General features: G+C 33.8%; 1 protein-coding gene across 2 annotated transcripts in view; it reads left to right on the top strand.

The window, feature by feature from the left end:
- The window catches only part of LOC118198575 (protein PALS1-like), a 311,959-nt gene that overhangs the window by 273,011 nt on the left and 14,445 nt on the right, over positions 1-24,503 (top strand). For both annotated transcript variants that reach the window (XM_085822507.1, XM_085822508.1), the window contains one exon: positions 17,862-17,939. In XM_085822507.1, coding sequence (XP_085678633.1) covers positions 17,862-17,939 — 78 coding nt within the window. The remainder of the gene's footprint in view (positions 1-17,861; positions 17,940-24,503) is intronic.

Here is a 24,503-nt window from a genome sequence, read left to right as displayed (position 1 = left end):
ATGTTATAGCTATCAAGCTAGTTGTGCTTTCCGAAGTTCTAGTGATCTAATATGCAACCTATCTGCTGCATTTATCATTATTCTGGCCATGACTAAAACCTCTTGTACACAGCTAAATCAACAGACACAGACTGACGGCCAAACTAAAAAGCATGAACAAATACAAAGTGAAAAATTAAAAAATAATCCAGTTGTCTGGTAGATAGCATCAACAAGTTTTGGTAATTATATGAAATTAATTAAAATAAAAAATATGTTGAAAATTCATCTTGTATTCAATTCGGAATAAACTAAATGGGTAAAAAAAGGGGGGGCAGTGGCAAACGGAAGGAAATAGAGGGGCAAAATATCCCAAAACCAAAAATTAAAATTAAATTTATATATACAGTCAAAAGTCATTAATTCGGACACCCATAATCCGGAATGATCTACAATCCGGGTATCAAAGCCACAAACTTTCTGCGCATGCATCGCATTGACGCATGCGTGTAAGACCATTACGGCTGCGAATATGCGCGACACATGCGTGTAAGACCATTATGGCTGTGAATATGCGTATGCTGTGAATATACGCATGCGCGTTTAATGTATAACGGATGGTATAAGCTAAGCAAAAATTATCTAATTCAGTTAATGTTGCAGATTGCGTTGTTCCTTAATCTTCGAATAGGATCCGACTTGTTATTTTTAGCAGACTGTTAGAGCAATTTTATAAAAATAAGCTTGAACTTTTGATTATGTCAAATAAAATTTCTGATATATATTTACTTATATGTAAAGGATCTACAAAGCGAAAGTGTGTTTCGAAGTCCATTAAACAAAAAGTGGAATTGCTGCAAAAAGTGGATAAAGGCATATCCTTTGTTTCTCTAACCATTCCAAAATCTGTTTATCAATTTCACGCTGCTCTATGGGGGGGGGGACGCAGCAGCGCACAATGAATTGGAAGTTGATCTCTCAGCACTTATCCTTATTTTCTGGGCAGATGTTTTTTTATTTTATTTGGCTTATAATTCCTTACTAAATGTAGTATTTCATCTTGATGTACTCTGATATCATTTAAATCAAATTCCTCGTAATTATAATTCACTTCCGATAGTGAAGAAAGTGACACAGAGGTTATTGAAAACGAAAAAAATTTCGATTGACAAATTAGACGGTATTCTCGACACAGCAAATATAGGACTTGAACAGTGGAACTTTGTAACTGAACAAGAAATTATGTCTGTTTATGGAATTAAAGAGAAAGTATTATCACATAAAACGAAGCAATTTAAACAACTTGCATTGAAAGAAATGTTTAATAAAGTAAACAAATAAATATTAAGCTTTTTTTTGTAAATTTTGATACCCTTTAGATCATAATTGGTCTTTATTTCATAAATTATGGTTTCATATTTTTAATTTTATAATTTCTGCATGCCATCTTACCAGTTTAAACTGATGATCTACAATCTGGAAAAATCGATAATCCGGAATCGCCGAAGTCCCGACGAGTCTGGATTAACGACTTTTGACTGTATATGTCTTTTCCATCTATCTAGTATACCAATTGTCATGTCAGCAAACGTTAGCATTAGGAATAGGAAGAAATAACATTTGGATTGTATCTCCCTCTCAGTTCTATACATATAATATACATTTTAGAGTTACTTCTCTAGGTATAGCGTTCACTGACATAGCTGGTTGTTTGTATGCAGAACTGTCATAGTAGTGTGTATTTCAAATTCATCAGCTGGAAAATTCCTTTTTTAAAATGCCATTAGGTTTATTTGTAAAGAAGTTATTTGTATGCTGTTTGGTAGTCTTTAAAGGAATAAACTCCAGGCCATTCAGATAATTTTGAAGTAACCTGAAGGAAAGAAAATCCTAGTGAGAATGGGGAGAGGGGCTGTAAAACATCACAGCCATAGTCAATAACATTTTTTTGACATTCATCGAAACGTGGAGCCGAACATTGTCATGTTGAAGGCAAGACCTCAGTGACTGTTTGGTTCTTTGCTCTTTGGTTCAATTTACGCTTTTAAAACTGCCATTTAAGAATAATATTCTTCCAGATTTATTTTCCAATTTGGTGACAGTAATTCATAGTATACAATTTCTTTGCATTTTTACTATACACAAAATATTACCTTTTTAAGATGCAACCCTCTTCTCAGTGTTATTGAAGGAGGTTATTTTAGGTTTATTCCAAGATCTTTTTCCTGTAATATTATTGTATATCATATACTTTTTATCTCCTGTAATTAATTTAGTTGCTTCAGTAAAGGAGCCTGTATACTTTTTTTTCCATACCAAAACTCGAGCAAGCATATTCTGCTATCTTAAAGTATGGGGTAACCATATATCAAAGCAGTTTACACACCCAATATTCTTTGAATAATCATATACAGTCAAAAGTCGTTAATTCGGACACCCATAATCCGGACCTCAAAGCTACAAACTTTCTGCACATGCGTCGCGTTGACCTTTACTGCTGCGAATTTGCGTGTGCGCGTGCGCAAAATACGTTTACGAATGCGCGTTTAATGTATAATGGACGGGATAAGCTAAGCTAAAATTATCTAATTATCTATTTCAGTTAATGTTGCAGATTGCATTGTTCCTTAATCTTCGAATTGGATCCGGATTATTATTTTTTGCAGACTGTTAGAGCAATTTTATAAAAGTAAGCTTGAACTTTCGATTATGTCAAATAGAATTTCCGATTTATATTTACTAATATGTAAAGGATATACAAAGCGAAAGTATCTTTTGGAGTCCATTAAACAAAAAGTGGAATTGCTGCAAAAAATGGATAAAGGCATATCCTTTGTTTATCTAAACTTTAACGTTTATCTTTAACGTGCAATGAATTGGAAGTTGATCTGTCAGCACTATCCTTATCTTAAGGGCAGATGTTTTTATTTTATTTGGCTTATAATTGCTTACTCAATGTAGTATTTCATCTGGATGTACTCTGTCTTTGATATGATTTAAATCAAATGCCTCCTCAAAGAAAGTGACAGAGGTTATTGAAAACGAAAAAATTTCAATTGACAAATTAGTCTGTATTCTAGACACAGCAATTATAGGACTTGAACAGTGGAACTTTGTAACTGAACAAGAAATTGCCTGTTTATAAAATTAAAGAGAATGTATTATCACATAAAAAACGAAGCAACTTAAACAACTTACATTGAAAGAAATGTTTAATAAAGTAAACAAATAAATATTAAGCTTTTTTTTTGTAAATTTTGATACCCTTTAGATCATAATTGTTCTTTATTTTGTAAATTACGTTTTCATATTTTTAATTTTATAATTTCTGCATGCCATTTTACCAGATTTAAACTGATGATCTATAATCCGGAAAAATTGATAATCCGGAATCACCGAAGTCCCGACGAGTCCGGATTAACGACTTTTGACTGTACTGTAGGTTTTGGGATATTCTTTCTGGTAGTTCTTGAACTGTATAACATGGATTTTCAGAGATACCCTCTCTTATAGGTTCTTATTTGCCGAAGATGGTCATCAAAATTGGGCATTTCAATTATCATTAAACTACGCCATCAAAAGCAGCACTTTTTCTGTGTATCATACTACTTTTTCCCCCTTTTTTAAAATAAAAGAGCATAACATGTTAAAAATGAACTTTTAGTTTCTCCTTTCAAATAGCACTGCACTGAAAAAATAAAATTATGCCACAACACCTGCTACATTTATGCAGCATGAGAAATATTATTTAAGCATCTGTTTTGATCAAAGTCACTTCATATCAACAGCAACAAAATAATTTCAGTTGGACTTCATTGTAATAAACAAACCTGAAAAATCTTTTGTTCCCTCCTGTTTCCTATACACTGAATGCTATTTAGATACTGTCAAGTCTGATAGCTGTTTTATTAGTATAAACTAAATTAATTAGGTCCTAGTATTTCCAAAGCCTGAATCTGTAATGTCTGTTATGGAGAACATAGGTCAGTCTGTAAAATTACCCTCTCTAGAATCTTATGGAGAACATAGGTCAGTCTGTAAAGTTACCCTCTCTAGAATCTTGCCATAATTATTGCAGTTAATAGCCTTTTTACTATCGTACCATAAATTGTTTGCTTAGATAGTAGTAATAAAGATGAAAGCAACAACTAAATAAAGGTATATTTCCTGGTGACTTATTAGTATGTTTAATTTCTATGAGATACCATTAATCTGAACTATCATCTAAGTGGTTGAGGATTTGAAGCTGTATAATATGTTGTCATGCTCCCTTTGGTCGCGTTACTATTTAGAGCTAAATATGCAGTATTTGAAATTATTTGGAAATTCAACCATTAATTTATCCACAGCCAAAGTAACCTCTTATCTCTTTTGCTTCAGATCTTGTTAAAAGATGCCATTAACTTGTCATCAAAATGGTGTTAAATTTAAATCGTAACAGTTTCTGCAACAAATTACAGTTAGGTACACTTAACCAGTTCAGTGGATAAGGCCACTTCATATAAAAAAATAGGCCGAGTGGTAAAGTCGCTGAACACTGGTAGTTCGGTCCGAGGTTCGAATCCCGTGAACGGGCTGGCTGCATGGGTGTTTTCATGGTTTTCCCCATGTGTAACGTGTATATGAGCCAGTTTCCCTTAGAAAGTCCTCCACGAAGGCATCCCTCCTCTTAGGCAGATAGCCCTAGTGTGCTTTGCCATAATTAAATACACCAAACACCATATAAGCAAATAGTCCTTGTACACTTTGCTGTGTTCAAATAAAGAAAGCAATCAACCACAACTATAGATCAAGAACAGAAAGATTTATTACTGAAAAATCTGCACAGTCCAACTGAAAACTTTCGTGTAGATCTATATTGAAAATATATTTCAGCACGTAAATGAAGGTACTGAACATGTAAGTGAAGTGATACTATGCTAACTGAAACAAAACTTATCATAACTGAAACAGGACTTGAAACAATTCGTTATCAGTACTTCTACAAAAGCATTATAAAATTTTGTAAAATACCCATAATTCCACAACTGCAACTGATTGTGAGTTATGAAGAGCATTGGGACAAAATGGGACTTTTACTAAAATGGCATACCAATTTTTTTCTATATTTCTATTCTATGACTCAAATTATGCCTAAATACAGTCAAAAGTCGTTAATTCAGACACCCATAATCCGGAATGATCTATAATCCGGACCTCAAAGCTACAAACTTTCTGCACATGCATCAACGCAACGCATGCGCATAGGCGTTTATGCGTGCGCTTAAGACCTTTACGGCTGCGAATATGCGTGTGCGCATGCGCATAATACGTTTACGAATGCGCGTTTAATGTATAATGGACGGTATAAGCTAAGCTAAAATTATCTAATTCAGTTAATGTTGAAGATTGCGTAATGTTGCAGATTGCATTGTTCCTTAATCTTCGGGTTGGATCAGGCTTATTATTTTTTGCAGACTTTTAGAGCAATTTTGTAAAAGTAAGCTTGAACTTTCGATTATGTCAAATAGAATTTCCGATATATATTTACTAATATGTAAAGTATACGTATATTTACTAATATTAAAAAGAATGCCAAGATGGATGAAGACGATGATGTGTTTTAGTGCGCTTAAATGTTGCTATGATAAACTTGAAATGGCTGTTGAGTCAAAGTGTAATATGAACCAGAATATTCGTGAAGAGGCAAGGTATGCAATGTGCGAGTTAAAGTGTTTGATTACTAAGAATTTTGAACGTATTAAGTCGTTGGGTTACCGTGAAGCTTGTAGGGAAAGTCTTAAAGACATTTTCGTAAAACCAACGTATGCTAGTGCTTTGCTGCCATCTCCTGTGGAGAATGCAAAACAAAATTCTTTAAGTTGTGGTCTTGTCATTTCTTCGGAAAATCATTCGTCAGAGGATATTAAGAAGATTCTTAAATTACAAATTAATCCTGTCGAGAAAAAAGTGGGTATTCTCAATCTAAAAAATATTGGAAATGGCAAGGTATTGATAGAATGCCCCTCTGAAAATGATTTAAGAAGGATACAAACTGAAATTCAAGTAAAATCACCGGAATTAACTACCTTTCCTTCCAAACGAAGGAATCCTACGATCTTAATAAAAAATGTCCCTAATGAGATAAGGGATGAGGATGTTCTTGATGTTTTAAAAAATCAAAATCCAGATGTTATCGCCTCTGAAAATAAATGGAGTGAATCTCGAATTCAATTTACGTTAAGGAAATTTCAAAATACGAGACATTTAGTTGTTGAGGTGCATCCAGACATGCGTAGAGGTATTTTACAGGAATGTAGACTAAAAATTTCTTGGAGCATCTGTACTGTGGATGATTTTGTCGTGATTAATCGGTGTTTTAATTGTTTAGGATATAATCACCGTGCTGAACATTGTAAAAATCTACGCGCTTGTTATTTCTGTGCATGTGAACATGAAAGTAAAAATTGCCCACATAAGAATTTGAAAGTCTGTATCAATTGCATTAGACGCAATCAAAAAATAAAAGATGAGAAAAAAAAAATAAATGTAAGCCATTTACCTTTTTCTGAAAGTTGCTCTTGTCATGAATTTATAAGAAGTCAAAATATAGCAAGAACAAATTATGGATAATAGTCATAATTTTATTTTAAAATTTGTTCAAATTAATTTACATAGATGTAAGGCTGCTACTCAGCAACTTGTTTTGAATATGGAGGTAAATAGTGTTTCTGTTGCTTTTATTCAAGAACCTTACTCTTATCATGGTCTTATGCCTGGCTTTCCGAGTTCCTTTAGGTTATATTATGATTTTAACTCAGAGGTCATAAAGGCTGCTATTATTGTTCGAGCCGGATTTCTACCTACTTTTTTGAATTTGAGATTCTTGGATTATAATATGGTGACTCTTGATATTATTTTTAAAGATACTAAATATTTTCTATTTTCATACTACTTTGAGCCCTCCCGATGTATTGAATTTGATTTGCATAAAATAAGTCGTGTCTTCCAGGCTAAGGATCTTGCAAAGCTTATTTGGGGTATGGATTCCAATAGTAAGTCTGAACTGTGATTTAGTCCCTACGGTGATGCTCGAGGAAACAAGCTTGGAGATTTTGTCAGCTCCTATAACTTATATGTGATCAATGAGGACTGTGGCCCTACCTTTTGTTCGGAACAGGGATCAAGCTATATAGATGTCACAATTATGGGAGCTGATTTGCTAGCAAATGTTACCCACTGGTGTCTCTCGGACTGTGAATCATTGTCAGATCATGCAATGATTGAATTCGACTTATCTATTTCTGATGCTTCTTTAATTGCTGTCAGTAGAATTTTGTTTAATACAAAAAAAAAAAAAAAAAAAAAAAGCAAATTGGGGATATTTTGAAAAATATTGTTCACAGTATATTTCTTTGATCATTAATGGTTTGGATTCTTGCTCAAGCACTGATTCAGTTAATGTGATTGTAGATTTTATGACTTCAGTTATTTTTCGGGCATGTATTAAATCTATGCCTACTAGAAGGACTGGTAGGCGAAAAGTACCTTGGTGGTCATTGGAAATTTCCATTATGAGAAAGAGAGTCAACGCAGCTAGACGGAGGTTCCAGAGGACTACTAGCAATGATATAAGGGACTTGTATAAGCGGAAATACCTTGATTTAAGGAAAAAATACAATGAAATGCTTATTGAGGCCAAATTAGAGTCTTGGAGGAAGTTTCTTTCCGATATTTTACAGAGGGGTAAGATGAGAGGTTTGTACACTATTTTAATTTTTCTTGATATTGAAGGAGCTTTTGATAATGCATGGTGGCCTGCTTTTCTTAATTTACTAAAAGAAATGAAGATACCTCAAAATGTGTTTAATGTTGTTTCTGATTTGCTGAAAGACAGGACAGTCGAGCTTTCTTTGGGTGGCACCTCAAGTGTTCGTCGACCTCAAAGAGGTTGTCCACAAGGTTCTGTTTCCGGTCCCAAGCTTTGGATTATTATTATGAATGATCTCTTACAGAAACTTTCTGATCTCTTCAGTTGTGAAGTCATTGCCTTTGCAGATGATTTATTCATTTGTATTCAAGGAAAAGAATTGCAAAAAGCTTTTCGTCTTGCCCAAGATGTTATAGATTTCATTTATCATTGGTCAATAGATTTTAAGTTAAAGTTTAACCATGCAAAATCCAAGACCATGTTTATTGATAGAAAAAATACTACTTATGAAGGATATCAATTGCTTTAAATGACAATCCCTTTGAGAGGGTGAATGAAATTAAATATCTAGGTGTTTTGTTGGACAGCAAATTTAACTGGAAAAAGCATATTTCCTACATTTCTAATAAATGTGAGAGACTTCAGCGTGGGCTGAATCGAATTGCTTGTAATAGTTTTGGTGTTAAATCGAATGTTAGCGCAATTATTTATAAACAAGGCATTGTACCCCTTATTTCATATGGATGTAGAGCTTGGGGATTGTCTCTAAAAAAGAAAATTAACTCTAAACGCCTGCTTCGAGTTCAAAGACGAATTTTGCTGCGAGTTATAAGCGGTTACCGAACTATTAGTTACAATGCTGTTTTCTCTCTTGCGGGATTTCCACCACTGAATTTGTTTATTCTGATTTTTATAGATTACAAGAATAGTCTTGCAAATTACTCCAATTCTCACTTTGATCATTTATTGCCCTTGTCTGTTCTACCACATCCTTCTGTCAGACAACCAGTACAGATTCTGGATAGTACGGACAGTGATGTTAATTCATTCTCATTTGTGCTGTATACGGATGGTAGTAGGATTGATGATAAAGTTGGTTTTGCTTATGTTATTTTTGAAGATGATATTGAAATTGAGTGTCACCAATTTCGCATTAGAAATGAATGTACTGTATATATTTCTGAGTTTCTGTGTATTAATTTTGCAATTAAGTGGATAATTAGCCAGAATGGAAGTGGTTCCAGCTACTTAATCTGTACGGATTCACTCTCTTCCCTGGAATCTCTTAAAAATACCTCTTTATGTAATGATATTATTGTCAATATACATGTAGCGTTCCGACAGATACTTCAACTTCTATTCATGAGATGGCGCCACGTGTAAAATCCAGTTCTTAATCGGAGCAGCAAAGCGACATCTTTACTCACTCAGACTTCTCGTCGGACAAGTGTACGCGACGCTAGCACGAACTGTGTTCCGAGCTCTGTGTTGATCTCTGCAATGTAATTTAAATTGTAATTTAGTACTTAATATCTGCAAATGAACTAGCTGATAAAGTAGCTAAAGATGCTTCGCAACTCCCCATGTCTGGCCCAGAACCATTTTACCCAGTTTCATATCAAACGGTTAAAAAAGAAGTAAGAAGCTGGATAAAGAACAAACATGATGATATATGGTTTAAACTTCCAGACTGTGCTCATTCTAAATTGGTGCTCAGTACACTTAACTTTTCAGGTAAACTCATACACCTCAGTAGAACTAACTTACGCCAGGTAATTCAAATTGTTACTGGACATGCTTATCTAGCTAAGCATCTCCACAAATGTGGTCTTGTTGAATCTCCTCTCTGCCCAGCTTGTGGAGAAGAAGAGGAAACATCTTTTCACTTTTTGGGACGATGTCCGGTGTTCTCTGTCCCTATAAACAAATTCCTTGGGTTTCCCTATATTACCTTTGATCAAGCCCTTTTATACAAAGGGCTCTCTGGCATAATAGGGTTTCTGATGTATACTAAACACCTACAGGTAAGGTGAATATGGAACCAAAAGAAACAAGCTTTGAGATGCCCTGTGAGTTCTTTTTTTTTTTTTTTTTTTTTTTTTTTGAAAAGAAACTATGCAGGGATTTCCCTCTCATAGCTGTGTTTTGGAATATAATGATATCAAATCTTTATACACTACCTGGCCATTTGGCTTGAGAATGCACCTCTGCCCTCCTTATTTATTTATTTATTTGACTCTCCATCGCACTCTTGTTTGGTCAAGAATTGCGTTTGGTGGTTTGGGAGGGATTGAATCGGTTTTCCATCCAATAGGGAAGTTTTTACGATCCAGCCGACACCTTGAACTTAGAGATGGGATCTTTTGCTGATACTATAGATTTGGTGTCAGTTTGAGATCTTATCTATTTATTATTTACCTTTTACGGGAGTTACCATTTAAATCCCTTAACTTAAATGATCAAATGGCGGAAGAGTAATGGGCAATTTTGCCTAAACTCCTTTCCTTCTTTTCATAAGAAGGAAGCGCCCTATTGTTATGTTATGTTAGTACTTAATATATTCTTTTGTTATAGGAGATTGTCTACTCTTATTTTCTTTAATTATAACATGCATTAAGCACACACGACCACCAAAAGTGGTGACCTTTTGACTGAGCACGCTACTGAGAATGGATTTTCAACGACCCTAAGCCACGTGCATCCAAGGCATTCTGAAGAACTGACTAAAAATAACAACGAATATGGACATTAAACTTATGCTACAACGTACCCCTTCAATTATTCCTAGAAGTATTGATATATATTGCTTGTGTTTTTTCAAAGTCGTGCATATCATCGCAAGGAGCTTCAGCAAATCATCAAGGTGATCTGTTCCGTTCCGCTGACTTCGCCAGTCGTGCAATAATTCTTCGATCATTCAACTTTTGTGACAAATGTAATACAATAGTGATTTTCGCTAAATGTGCTACATCAGTAATTTTTCTGCAACGTGCTACGGCAAAATTCTTCCCTCAGTGTTCGAAAGTAGTGAATTTCTTTCCGACGTGCTACAGGAGTGATTTCCTTTTTCCTTCGAAAGTGCCTTAGCAGTGTGAAGTGGTGATTTTGTGTGTGCGCAATACAGAATGAACGCATCATTTTTTTTCTCAAATAAGGGTTTCTTTTCAAATGCATTTCGGTAAAATATTATTTGTGTGTGTAATTGCTGACCCTGTATTATTTGTGTGTGTATCGTTACGTAAATTTTTTCTGCATGGTTAAAATATTTATTGTTATCATGGTAAAATATCAATAGTGTATCCTCATGCTACAATATTTATGCTGATAAGTGTTTATTAATTAAAGTGAAAATTATCTATCAGTATGCCCGACGGTATTCCACCAGAGCCACAAATCACACGCGTTGCGGTGAAGCCACCGCCTTTCTGGAAAAATAATCCTTCATTATGGTTCGCTCAGATCGAAGCACAATTTTCTATCGCTCGCATTAGTGAGGATTCTACAAAATTCAACCACGTAGTTGCAGCAATTGAGTCTGATATTCTGAATTCAGCGCATGACTTAATTCTCAAACCACCTGATTGTGATAAATACTCCAAACTGAAACAGCGGCTCATTGAAATCTATTCAGAAAGTGAATCTTCAAAAATACGTACTTTACTACAAGGACTTGAACTTGGAGATCAGCGACCTTCATACTTGCTGTCACGAATGCGTGATCTGGCAGGAAGCCATTTTAGTGACGACTTGTTGAAGTCACTATGGCTTTCGCGTCTCCCTAATAACATACAAATAATTCTTGCTGCTTCCAATGAAGATCTAACCCGTTTAGCAGCAATGGCTGACAAAATTAATGAACTTGTTACTCCAGCTTATGTCAGTGCTGCTAATGCTGCACCTTCCAGTTCATCCCTCGAACAACAAGTGGCTGAATTGACCAAAAAAGTATCTGAACTCTCTACAAGTCTTCATGCTTCATGGAGATACAATCGATCAAATCAGGGCCCACGTAATAAATTTCGTGCCCGAAGCAGGAGTCAATCTCGTCATAATACTCGAACGCGGTACAAAGAACACACAAGTGGCATATGTTTTTATCATATGAATTTCGGCTCTCAAGCTCGCAAGTGTGCCCCTCCATGCACTTTTGTACAAGCGGGAAACTAAATGGGCAGTCATCTGCTGGCCAACAGAATGTCCGCCACATCGACAGAATAGTACTGGCTGATCGTTCAACTCAGTTATGTTTTCTAGTAGATACTGGAGCTGACATATCAGTGCTCCCGAGAACTAAAACAAATGCTCACCAACTTAATAAACTTGTACTGTATGCAGCCAATGGTACCCAAATTGCAACCTATGGCACCAAACTATTGACACTTGATTTAAACTTGCGCCGGACTTTCAACTGGCCTTTTATTATTGCGGATGTAACTCAAGCAATTATTGGTGTCGACCTCTTGACACATTTCCACCTTCTAGTGGATGTCAAGAATAATTGCTTAATTGATGCTACAACTCAGCTGACATCACAGGGCCAAGCTTCTCACATATCGAACGTACCTACCAACATAAGTGTTGTATCGGGCAGCACACGGTTCCATCGGCTATTAGCAGAATTCCCTGACATTTTAAACCATCCAAATCAGGGCAGCATACTCATCAGCCAGAAGTGTATCATCACATTGAAACACATGGCCCACCTGTATTTTCCAAGCCTCGTCGTCTTTCTCCAGAGATGCTAAAAGCTGCTCGCAAAGAATTTGAATTCATGCTAGCACAGGGAACCATTTGCCCATCTAAAAGTCCATGGGCCAGTCCACTTCACATGGTTAAAAAGTCTAATGGTGACTGGCGGCCGTGTGGAGATTATCGTCGACTTAATGCCGTCACAGTCCCTGACAGATATCCAGTCCCACATATCCAAGACTGTACCCATCTTTTTCATGGAACAAACATATTTTCTACCCTCGATCTTGCCAGAGCATATCATCAGATCCCAGTGCATGCTGAAGATGTGCCCGAGACCGCAGTGACTACACCATTTGGTCTCTTTGAGTACTTATATATGCCATTTGGCCTTCGGAATGCTGGCCAAACATTTCAGCGTTTCATACACCAAGTACTGTCTGGTCTCGATTTCTGCATTCCATATTTTGATGATATCCTGGTTGCATCTACAGATGCGGAAGAACATTTTCAACATCTGTGTCAGATTTTCACTTGCCTTAAAGATCATGGATTAAAACTAAATCCATCCAAATGTGTACTTGGTCAACCCTCAGTTTCCTTTCTTGGATGTCTTATCACCCAGAATGGAGTCAAACCTTTACCGGAAAGAGTTAAAGCAATTAACGACCTACCCCAGCCCAAAACCATCTCTGAACTGAAGCGTTTTCTAGCAATGTTAAATTTCTACCGACGCTTTCTGCCAAATGCCGCAAAAACACAAGCCTGCCTACATGAGTTTCTGAAGAATAGCAAAAAAAACGATCAACGAGCTGTCCCTTGGACTGAATCTGCATCTGCAGCATTCGTGCAATGCAAACACGATCTGGCAAATGCAGCCACACTTTCTTATCACTCACCTAGTGATCAGCTCTCTATAATGGTAGATGCATCTGACACGGCCATAGGAGCAGTGCTTCAAGCCCATACCACTAAAGGACTTTCCCCAATGGCATTCTTTTCCAGAAAACTCACTACTGCAGAAAGGAAATACAGCACATATGACAGAGAGCTACTTGCTGTGTACTGTGCTGTTAAATACTTCCGGCACAACTTGGAAGGACACGACTTCATCATTTTCACCGATCATCGACCATTAACCTTCGCTTTTAGAAAAAACTCTGACTCATGTTCTCCTCGTCAACTTCGACATCTGGATTTCATCGCCCAGTTTAGTACAGATATCAGATATGTCTCTGGTACTGATAATTGTGTCGCTGATGCCTTGTCTCGGGTAAACAATATCAACCTCACTACCCCAGATTTCTCTGAAATTGCAAAAGCTCAATTGCATGATGAGGAACTCAAGAACCTAATCTCAAATCCACAAACCTCCCTTCAGTTACAACCGCTGCACATTGATCCAACGCTTAAAATTTACTGTGACATAGAGAACAATAGAATACGTCCCTATATTCCTGTCAATTTTAGACGTGAAGTGTTTAATGCCTTGCACAATTTGGCACATCCTGGAATCCGTGCCACCAAAAAGCTGATCGCAGACAGATTTGTCTGGCCAGCGATGAATCAAGACATCACAGAATGGACTCGGTCATGTATTAGATGTCAACGGTGTAAAGTATCCCGTCACACTCACAGTCCCATTCAACAATTTAACCTTCCAGCAAGACGCTTTGATCATGTGCACTTAGACTTGGTTGGCCCATTGCCTCCTTCAAATGGTTACACTTACCTCCTCACTTGTATTGATCGGTACACAAGATGGCCTGAAGCCATTCCTATTGAAAATATATCCGCTGAAACTGTAGCTCGAGCATTCATCTCCCAGTGGCTTTCAAGATTTGGCATGCCTACCACCATCACTACTGACCAAGGCCGACAATTTCAATGTCACTTGTTCGCATCCCTCACCTCTCTTCTTGGCATTCGCCATATTCGCACAACACCATACCATCCATCTGGAAATGGCATGGTGGAACGCTTTCACCGATCTCTCAAACAAGGTCTGAAGTGCCACAGTAGCACACACTGGACAGAAGCCTTACCCCTAGTCTTGCTTGGTCTTCGCACAGCATTCAAAGAAGACATTGGTAGCACTTGTGCTGAAATGTTGTATGGTGCAACCCTCCGTCTGCCAGGTGAATTCTTTCACCCAGAATCTACTCCAGTTATCGACCCTCCAACATTCCTTCAACGTTTACGTGAGACCATGAGCAATATCTCGCCAACCCCAGCATCTTCGCATAACCAGCCAAGCTATTTTGTACATCCTGCGCTTGAGACATCTTCGCACGTATTCGTGCGCAACGATGCAATTAAGCCAACTTTAACACCTTCATATGATGGTCCATTCAAAGTTGTCAAACGAACACCGAAACATTTCACCATCATCTGCAATGGCAAACAATCAGTGATTGGAATCGATTGTCTCAAACCAGCATTTCTAATGCAAGATCCAACAACTTCCTCATCAATATCACTCCCGGAAGAAAGCTTACATCCCATTAAAGAGCAACCTAAAACTACCAGATCTGGAAGAAAGGTTAAATTTAACCCAAAGTACTTATAACGTACCGATGGTACTTGGGGGGGAGTACTGTAGCGTTCCGACAGATACTTCAACTTCTATTCATGAGATGGCGCCACGTGTAAAATCCAGTTCTTAATCGGAGCAGCAAAGCGACATCTTTACTCACTCAGACTTCTCGTCGGACAAGTGTACGCGACGCTAGCACGAACTGTGTTCCGAGCTCTGTGTTGATCTCTGCAATGTAATTTAAATTGTAATTTAGTACTTAATATATTCTTTTGTTATAGGAGATTGTCTACTCTTATTTTCTTTAATTATAACATGCATTAAGCACACACGACCACCAAATACAGCAGTCTCTCGGAGATCTGGAGAAGAGGGGTATTTGTGTTTTTTACATTTGTCCGTGGTCATTCGGGTAATTATGGAAACGAGAGAGCTGATTGGCTTGCTAAGAATGCAATTAAAAATGATATTAACGTTGATGTAAATATTGCAAAATCTTATTTAAAAAAACATTCAAAGCTAAAATGATTGAGCAGTGGAACTGGGATTATATCTCTTCTGATAAGGGATCTGTTACAAAAGCATTCTTCCCAACTATTTTTGAAAGACTGAAAAGTAAGGACTTGTTGCTCAATTTTAAAGTTACGCAATTTTTGTCTGGACATGGTAAGTTTAATGTTTATCTTGAACGATTTAAGCTGACATCTTCCAATTTGTGTAATTGCAGTCTTAGCGTTCAGCAAAGTGTTTTCCACCTGCTTTTTGATTGCCCACTGCTTGATAAAGCAAGAAATCTTTTGAAATGTAGATTGAAATTCATTGGAATTCATTGGCCGCCGAAATATTATGATTTTGTATCCTCGATTTTGGCCTATGGAGCTCTCAATGATTTTGTTGACTTTTATTTTAAACACTGTTAATGATTTCTTTATACATTTTTATACTTTTGTAGTTACTTGGTTTTTTTTTCCCCCTCCTTGTTATGATTTCATTGTATTGTTGAAAACTGATGATATTACTTACTATTCTGCCTTTTTCACTTACAATTTGTAAGTCTCGTGTGATACTTTGTGGTGCACGAGGATTTCTTTTTCTTTAAATAAAATAATAATAATAATAATAATAATAATAATATGTAAAGGATCTACAAAGCGAAAGTATGTTTCGAAGTCCATTAAACAGAAAGTGGAATTGCTGCAAAAAATGGATAAAGGCATATCCTTTGATTATCTAATCATTCCGAAATATGTTTATCAATTTCATGCTGCTCTGTGGGGGGAGGGAAACGACGCTGCGCACAATGAATTGGAAGTTGATCTGTCAGCACTATCCTTATCTTCAGGGCAGATGTTTTTTTTTTTTATTTGGCTTATAATTCCTTACTAAATGGAGTATTTCATCTCGATGTACTCAGTCTTTGATATGATTTAAATCAAGTTCCTCGTCATTATGATTCGCTTCCGATAGTGAAGAAAGTGACACAGAGGTTATTGAAAATGAACAAATTTCGATTGACAAATTAGTCGGTATTCTCAACACAGCAATTATAGGACTTGAACAGCGGAACTTTATAACTAAACAAGAAATTATGTCTGTTTAATAGAATTAAAGAGAAAGTAATTATCACATGAAACGAAGCAACTCAAACAACTTGCATTGAAAGAAATGTTTAATAAAGTAAACAAATAAATATTAAGCTTTTTCTTTTTGTAAATTTTGATACCCTTTAGATCATAATTGTTCTTTATTTCATAAATTATGGTTTCATATTTTTAATTTTGTAAGTTCTGCATGTCATCTTACCGGATTTAAACTGATGATCTACAATCCGGAAAAATCGATAATCCGGAATCGCCGAAGTCCCGACGAGTCCGGATTAACGACTTTTAACTGTATTAAATTTTGTAAAATTTGGTGCGAAATGTACGAAAAAAATTCAAAATTTTAACTTGGCGTATTTTTTTTCAGTTTGAGCCAAGAGCCACTTGGAGAATTTCTTAATATACAACAGCCTATTTTCCTTTCCCTTCCATTGTGCAGGAACGGGAAAAAAGTCACATCATTCCTACTTTTTTACATTGTGGATGAGCAGAAAAAAAGTCTATTTGTTCCTACTTTAAAAAAATTTTAACAAAGTGTTTAAACCACATATTCATTATTATCACTTTCAACAAATATGCCAAATTTCAAAATGTGCCAATATATAAATACATGTATATCTTTGGAAATTTTGAATAAAAAGCTGTAATTTTTGGCAGGTATGCTTAGAAAAACATCTACTTTAAGATGACGGCAAAATGTTTACAGGTTACATTTCAAAATTTTTTCAAAAAATTTATAAAATTATTTAAAAATACAAATAGTAAAAATAAATCATAAAAAAATAGGTGAACTTTATTTAGAATGAACCTAAATTTTGAACTGTGTCAAATAAGTTTCATGTCAAATAAATAGTGTCAAACTGTGTCAAATAAATAGGAATCAAATAAGTTTCTTAAAAAAAATAGATATTAATAAATATATATCAAATTGAATTAACATTGAGGAGCTAAAATTTTGAGAGCTCATTTTTTGAAAACTAATCGTGCGATTTTTACAAAACTTGGGAGTTTGGCGTAATTTGAGTCATAGAATCGAAATATGGAAAGAAAACTAGCATGTTATTTCAGAAAAAGTCCGATTTAGTGTCAAAGTACCTATATTTGAACAATGCTATATATAAATCTAATGCATATCCTAAGTCGCGCTTTCGAGACATGATAAAAGCAGTTTGAATTTCGTCAATCGGCCCAGTAAAACAGGAAACATAGAAAAGTCTTCCCCCTTTTTTTGTGCAAAGTGTTTCTGAAATAGAATTGTTGTTTAAGTACATTTATTTCAGTTAAGATGGTAGATATCTTTTTCAACCATAGCATTATAATAAGCTTTAAGATATTTTAATATTTATAAGTTTTTCCTTATTTTTAGGCAACTATGTCTGGAACTTTAACTTTCCTTATTGTTCCGAGTCAATATGACTTGAAACCACAAACAAGAGAAAGTGTTGTAAGTATAATTTTGTGTTTTATGATTAAAAAGAAATATTTTATTATTTTTTAAGGATAGAAAATGTTGGTATTCTTTGACCAGCCATATGATGTGGAAAAGCAAATGTTTATAAAAACCACAATTAACTGTTAAGCAGGCCTTTGTAATACAGTATAATTCTGATAAATGTTCCAGCTTCAGTTTTCAGGAAATCTGGGTTCTAAATTTAATGGCAGTGTTTTTCCTAGCAGTAAGTGAATAAATTTTTAACAAAATTATATAATATTCATATAATATTTTGACTTAAAAAGTTATTTTATTATTAAAATTACTTAACATTTTCTGAACTTTTTATAGTAATTATGGATCATTAATTTGCGATTTTTTGCTTCTTTGTACGAAGTAAAGGAAGTATTGCAATTCTGAAAAATTTCAGGTATCATATTTCAAAGAAAACATCCATTTTGACTGTTCTCAAATCGATTTTAACAATTTATTTTTGTTTAAATCTGCATGTACAGATAGAATAAAGGACTATTTTATTCAAAACAGATTTTAAAATGGATTCAGAAGAGTTTTTTTCCATGACATCTGTACGTATGTACATATCTCATGTAATTCAAAAACAGTTAACTATGGAGTGTTGAAATTTTATATATGGGACCAGGGCTTAATTTCTAAGATTAGAAGTGCCAGAGCCCTATAGAAGCCTGTCAGCAAAGAGGAACAAGAGTAAAATAAATAAAATGACCATTGAATTAATTAATAATTTTAAAATTAAATAGTTAATCATTATAAAATTAATTAATAGCTATTTAGTTAATGTTTATAAATTGTTATTTAATCGATAATTATTAGATAATTAATTTATGATTATTTAATTGATAATTATTATTTATTGAAATAATTAAAGAATGAAATAATTAAATAATTAAAATTAAATAAAATGTAAAGAGATAAAGTGAAATTTTAAAACCAATTTTTAATATAATTTTATTTTTAAAATAAAATTTTCGAGATAAAAATTTCTACTGAAATTATTATTCAATTACATAAAAGAAGTGCCGCAGCTTTGTTATTCAGGGCTCCGGTGCGTTCCGGCTAGAATTGCGATTTATTACAAAAACTAAGAAACACCGGAGCCGAGATCTGGTGGGTTCCGGCCCAATTTAAGTTCTGATCATAGGCGGAGGGAAGTTCTTTTATCATCACAAAAATTAAATATTCTTAAAGTATAGCTGAGGAAAATTCCAGGGCGAAACAGAATGAAGGTATGAGTTTGTGGAAACAAAAAAAGAGGGGTATCTTGATGAGAGACAACTTTCTCTTTGACTGCGGCTCTCTGTTGATATAATTATAGCTATCAAGCAGATGGGTGTCAGGGGTAAATGAGTTTGTTGACTCCTAAATGTAAAATTGCGGTTACGCTTCCCCCCCAAATTAGTGGATACTGTGGGAAGACGATGTATAGGACGTGCTTGAGCAGTTTTTCTCAGTATTTCACTCTTATTGTACTCGCTGTCACTTAACACACATTTAAGAACACAAATTTTCCTTTTCCTTCCTGCCAGGATAACTAACTGTAAGCATCGATAACAATACACTAGATACAATGGCATGGTGAGAAATTTAGACATTCCTAAACAAACTTCCCCAAATTTATTGCTTTTTTTAAAGGGAAAGGTTTCCGCATGTGAGTGAGGGGACTTTACTTGAACGTCTCATATTCTTATGAGTTCGTATTTCTAGGGAAATAGAGTATTGCGAGGTCTGCTTATTGTTAAACTAAAACGTTAGGAATTATAAATTTTTTTTCCTTTAAATTGCGGTTCAGTATTATAAAAAGAAGTACCGGAGCTCATCTTATTTAGGGCTCCGGTGCACTCCCGCTAAAATTGTAATTTATCTTAAAAATTGAGAAGTAGTAATTTCAAAACTCAATTTTTAAAATTCAATTTTAAAAATTGAGCCAGGCTCTGGTGGGCTCCGGTGCAATTTAAGCACTGTATGGGACTGGACTGTTATAACATGTAGCTGTGCATCTCCCTTTTTTGTTGCAATTGTCGGCACCAAATGTACCCACCCTCTTTTCCCAGCTTGGTGAGTTGTGTTCCTTATATATATATGTTGGTAAATTATGCATATTTTGCTTTAAAAGTGATTCAGTTATGTTGTTTATGTTTCGGTAAAGATTTTTATGCATGCAATGGTTATAGAACTATCAACAATTTAAAAATGTAAGTGTCGGCTAGGCATGCGGTAGTGACTGTTCATTTACATTTGAAACTATTAGTAGTATAGTTAATTAAATCATTTGGTGCATCAAATTTAGTGTCTTTTTACACAGTGGGACCAAAAGTTAACTTAAAATTTTTTACATCGAAAATTTTGCCTTTCTAGGCATTGGCTAAATTGCTTGTTTTGGCATAGAAACTGGAATTTTAGTTGTAAAAATTTTTTTTCAATGTTTTTGATTGTATTTGGTGTTTTAGTAGTTTGTTTGTGTAGTTTACAAATTTTAATGAATTAAATTTTATTGTTTTTTTAATTTTTATTGTTTCTGTAGTTTACAAATTTTAATGAAGATATTTTGAGCTTTTACATTTGTTTGCCTTGCCGCAAAGTGAGAAGTGAGTTAATTGAATGAGAAATATATCCAAAGTGCAGTAAAAGTGTGTATAACTTAATAGGCCATACAAGGAACTCGTATGGTGTCCACATCAGATTTTTTTTAAGATAAAGTGTATATTCCATTATCATTTAATACTGATTTTATATAACAACTTATATGTATAAAGAATTTTTATGACCATATCATTTCAGATGTTGATTTTCAACTGAAATGTGCAATTTAATTGGTTGGTTTATATTCTGTACAAAGACAGTAAACTTATTTACATCACCAGGGAATAGACGTAGACTCATAAAAATAGCAAATAAAGATTTATGTGGTGTTAAAACATGATAACAAATGTAGAAGTTAAAAAACATTTTTTTTTTTTTTTTAAATAAATCAAACTTTTTTATGCTAGCACATTTTGTAAGTTGCTAGTGATCCAACAGCATATATACACATAATGTAATGGTCGCTTTAATGTAAGGATTTGATTTAGAGAAAAATGTATTGCTGAGTTTTTTATTTTGCTGCCAGATATACTATTTCTTAACAAAATATTTTGATATGTTTTTCAAAATTATCACTTTCTCAAAAAAATTCCTTCTCATTTATCACTTTTTCTCCAAATAATATTTTCCCATCTGCTAATACTTCTTTGTACACAAATGTAATTAAAATAGCTTTAATTAAATAGTTAAGTTTTGTATTCAACAACTCCTAATAAAATAATTCTTGAAGTATAAGAATAACATAACCTGTAATATAAAAATTTTGCCATTCTGCACAATCTTTTGTTCTGAGATGTACAAATTACTAGAATTCTACTGTATATACGAACTGTATTATTTAATGATAAATTTTTTTGTATATATATATATATATATATATGTGTGTGTGTGTGTGTGTGTTTAGCTTTTATCATCTCAATACCAAGAACATGTTTTACAAAATACACAACAAAAATATTTCATGTTTGTAAGCTTTCGAGTTTTTATCGGCTATCTGCATATAATCTTTCCTATTTTAATCATTATCCATTAGGTTTCTAAAATATCCATATCTAATTCATTTCATTTTTAAGTTCCTATTTAAAATATGTGTTGTCTATGCAGTATGTGCTTTTTATAATGATCACTTCATAATAGCCATCATTTCATTACAACTAATAAAATAAGTCTCAAATGATCTTCCATTTATGCTTTGTTATTTTTACATCTCATGTTTATGCCTCACGATGATAATTTGTTTTAATACGATATCCGATTTCTCTTTTCTTTTTTCAAAGAACTTAAAATTTCCTTGAACATTTATTCAAGGCTGATATTTATGTATTATCAGGCTGTTTCTTAGGATGGATGTTTTATCAATGGCTCAATGGTTAAAGCTGCTGAATACTGGTAATTCGACTTTGCTTGGGTTCGATCCCAGGTGAATAGGCTGTCTGTGTAGTTGATTTTCATGGTTTTCTCCATGTATAATGTGAATATGGACTAGTTTCTCTCAGAAAGTCCTCCATGAAAGTGTCCTTCCTATTAGTCATAACAAGTGAAAAGTATTCTTAGATAAACTATGGGTAGTTATCACAACATTATTTATTTAAAAGAAACTTGCATTTTGATAAGAATGCAGAGTAATATGAACATTACACTATATAATAAGTTATCTTCATTTCTGTTTCTCTGTGTCTTGTCTTGAATTTGATTGGCTTTTGATGTTGTCCACTGCTAATTTAATGCTGCTAGAAGGACTGTGTATCATCTGCTACAGCTTGCAATTAATTGTTGCTAGCATCATTTTGTCACTGTTTAGTCTGTTTTCCCATGATCTTCAGAACCATCAGGAACATTAGATACTTTCATTTTCTTGAAGCTCATCGCTATTATTGCTTTATCGATGAAAGCCGATGGACCCAAATTCCATGAGCAAATCAGTTAGTAATACGAAAACAATCACTGGACGAATGAATCCATTTAAAAATTTGGGGTAATTTCTATGTGAATGCTTAAAAAATTTCAGAACCTTATGCTAAAAAGGCTAGGGGTGAATACAGTAATTCTTCTGTGTGCCAGTGAGTCTGGTACTGAAAATTTCCATTTGTGGTTAAGTCCAGAAGCCTGAGATGCTTCAAAGGTCTTAAAATGTTATTAGATATCCACAAAAATAATATATCCATTGTGGAGCAAACTTTTTTATGAATGGTTGTATGATTTAGATAAACAAATGATTGTCATAGTTTTTAACTGGGTTGTTCACACCAGTGACAATATAAGAGTGGAATGCTTGCTGTCGAATGATAAGTCTGGTATTCAATCTAAAGGAACATCATAAATTTCAAAGGCAGTTAGAAAAAAAATTGCTTTTAAGAAAAATAATTTCTGCACTAGATAAAAATAATATTGACAAAATAAATATTCTATATATGCAATTATAGGGGGTGGAGTGTCTGTAAAAGTTTCTTCTATCATACTGGTTTGCAAGGCAACAAAAACCTGGGGAATGTGCAATTGTTAGATGTTCAAAGAATTGATAATGCCAGTTTTAATAAAGAGGAAATGTTGCTCGAGATTTCAAAGAAAATAAATTTGAAGAAAAGTCTGGGTTTTAATGATTATGGTATTATATTTCCAACTTGATATCAGACTTCATAAGTAATTTAGTGATTTTACATGAAGCAGATATAATTTGTCATAATTATGTTCCATGACAATTATTGTGCCTCTCAGTGTCTACTCTTACCACTTTCAGTTTATCTTTACATGAACACCCAGTATACAGTATATATTTAAGTATTTTTAGTATGTATTTAAATGTGAGCTAAATGTTATCTGTCTTTTATCAATGTGTAACTTTTTAAATTATACAGTTGTGATAATTTAAGTCATTTATGTATTTAAGTCATGTATTAATAATTTAAGTCATGTATGTTTTGCTGTTGGTAGTTTTACTGTTAGTTGTTTATTTTTTTTGGCATCACTAAACCAACATTTTACTGGTAGGTTGAACTGCAGCTTTGAATAGGAAGCTATGTTTGAATAAAGTATTACTTTAGTAAAATTGTGCGATTTTCAAAATCAGTTTATACAGTAGATCTGTGCATATTATGAAATAGAAATATATATAATATAATAGTACCAACTTTAATTTTTACTAAGGAAAATGTTTCCCAACAATAAATAAAATTTATTGAATTGATGAAACTTAAGTTTGGCCAATACCATTCTCTCATCCTTATCAGTAGTGAAGATCAGCATAATTTTTCTTATTAAATTAAATTTAATCTGGACTACTGTAATCTTCTGTACACATTTGTAGAACTTTTTATGAAGATTCAACCAATGTTTAATCAGTTAACCTTTGTATTTATTTTTTAATCATAAATAGTACATAATTAAGTTTATGTAAGGATTTGATTTAGAGAAAAATGTATTGCTGAGTTTTTTATTTTGCTGCCAGATATACTATTTCTTTACAAAATATTTTGATATGTTTTTCAAAATTATCACTTTCTCAAAAAAATTCCTTCTCATTTATCACTTTTTCTCCAAATAATATTTTCTCATCTGCTAATACTTCTTTGTACACAAATGTAATTAAAATAGCTTTAATTAAATAGTTAAGTTTTGTATTCAACAACTCCTAATGAAATAATTCTTGAAGTATAAGAATAACATAACCTGTAATATAAAAATTTTGCCATTCTGCACAATCTTTTGTTCTGAGATGTACAAATTACTTGAATTCTACTCTATATACGAACTATATTATTTAATGATAAATTTCTTTGTATTGATAAGAATATATATATATATATATCTTATCAATGTGTGTGTGTTTAGCTTTTATCATCTCAATACCAAGAACATGTTTTACAAAATATACAACAAAAATGTTTCAGGTTTGTAAGCTTTCGAGTTTTTGTCGGCTATCTGCATATAATTTTTCCTATTTTAATCATTATCCATTAG

Source organism: Stegodyphus dumicola, chromosome 8, assembly GCF_044657685.1.
Source record: "Stegodyphus dumicola isolate Sdum_Otavi_A_Nest chromosome 8, ASM4465768v1".
NCBI classification, from domain to species: Eukaryota; Metazoa; Arthropoda; class Arachnida; order Araneae; family Eresidae; genus Stegodyphus; species Stegodyphus dumicola.
This window is presented reverse-complemented; position numbering and strand designations above follow the sequence as displayed.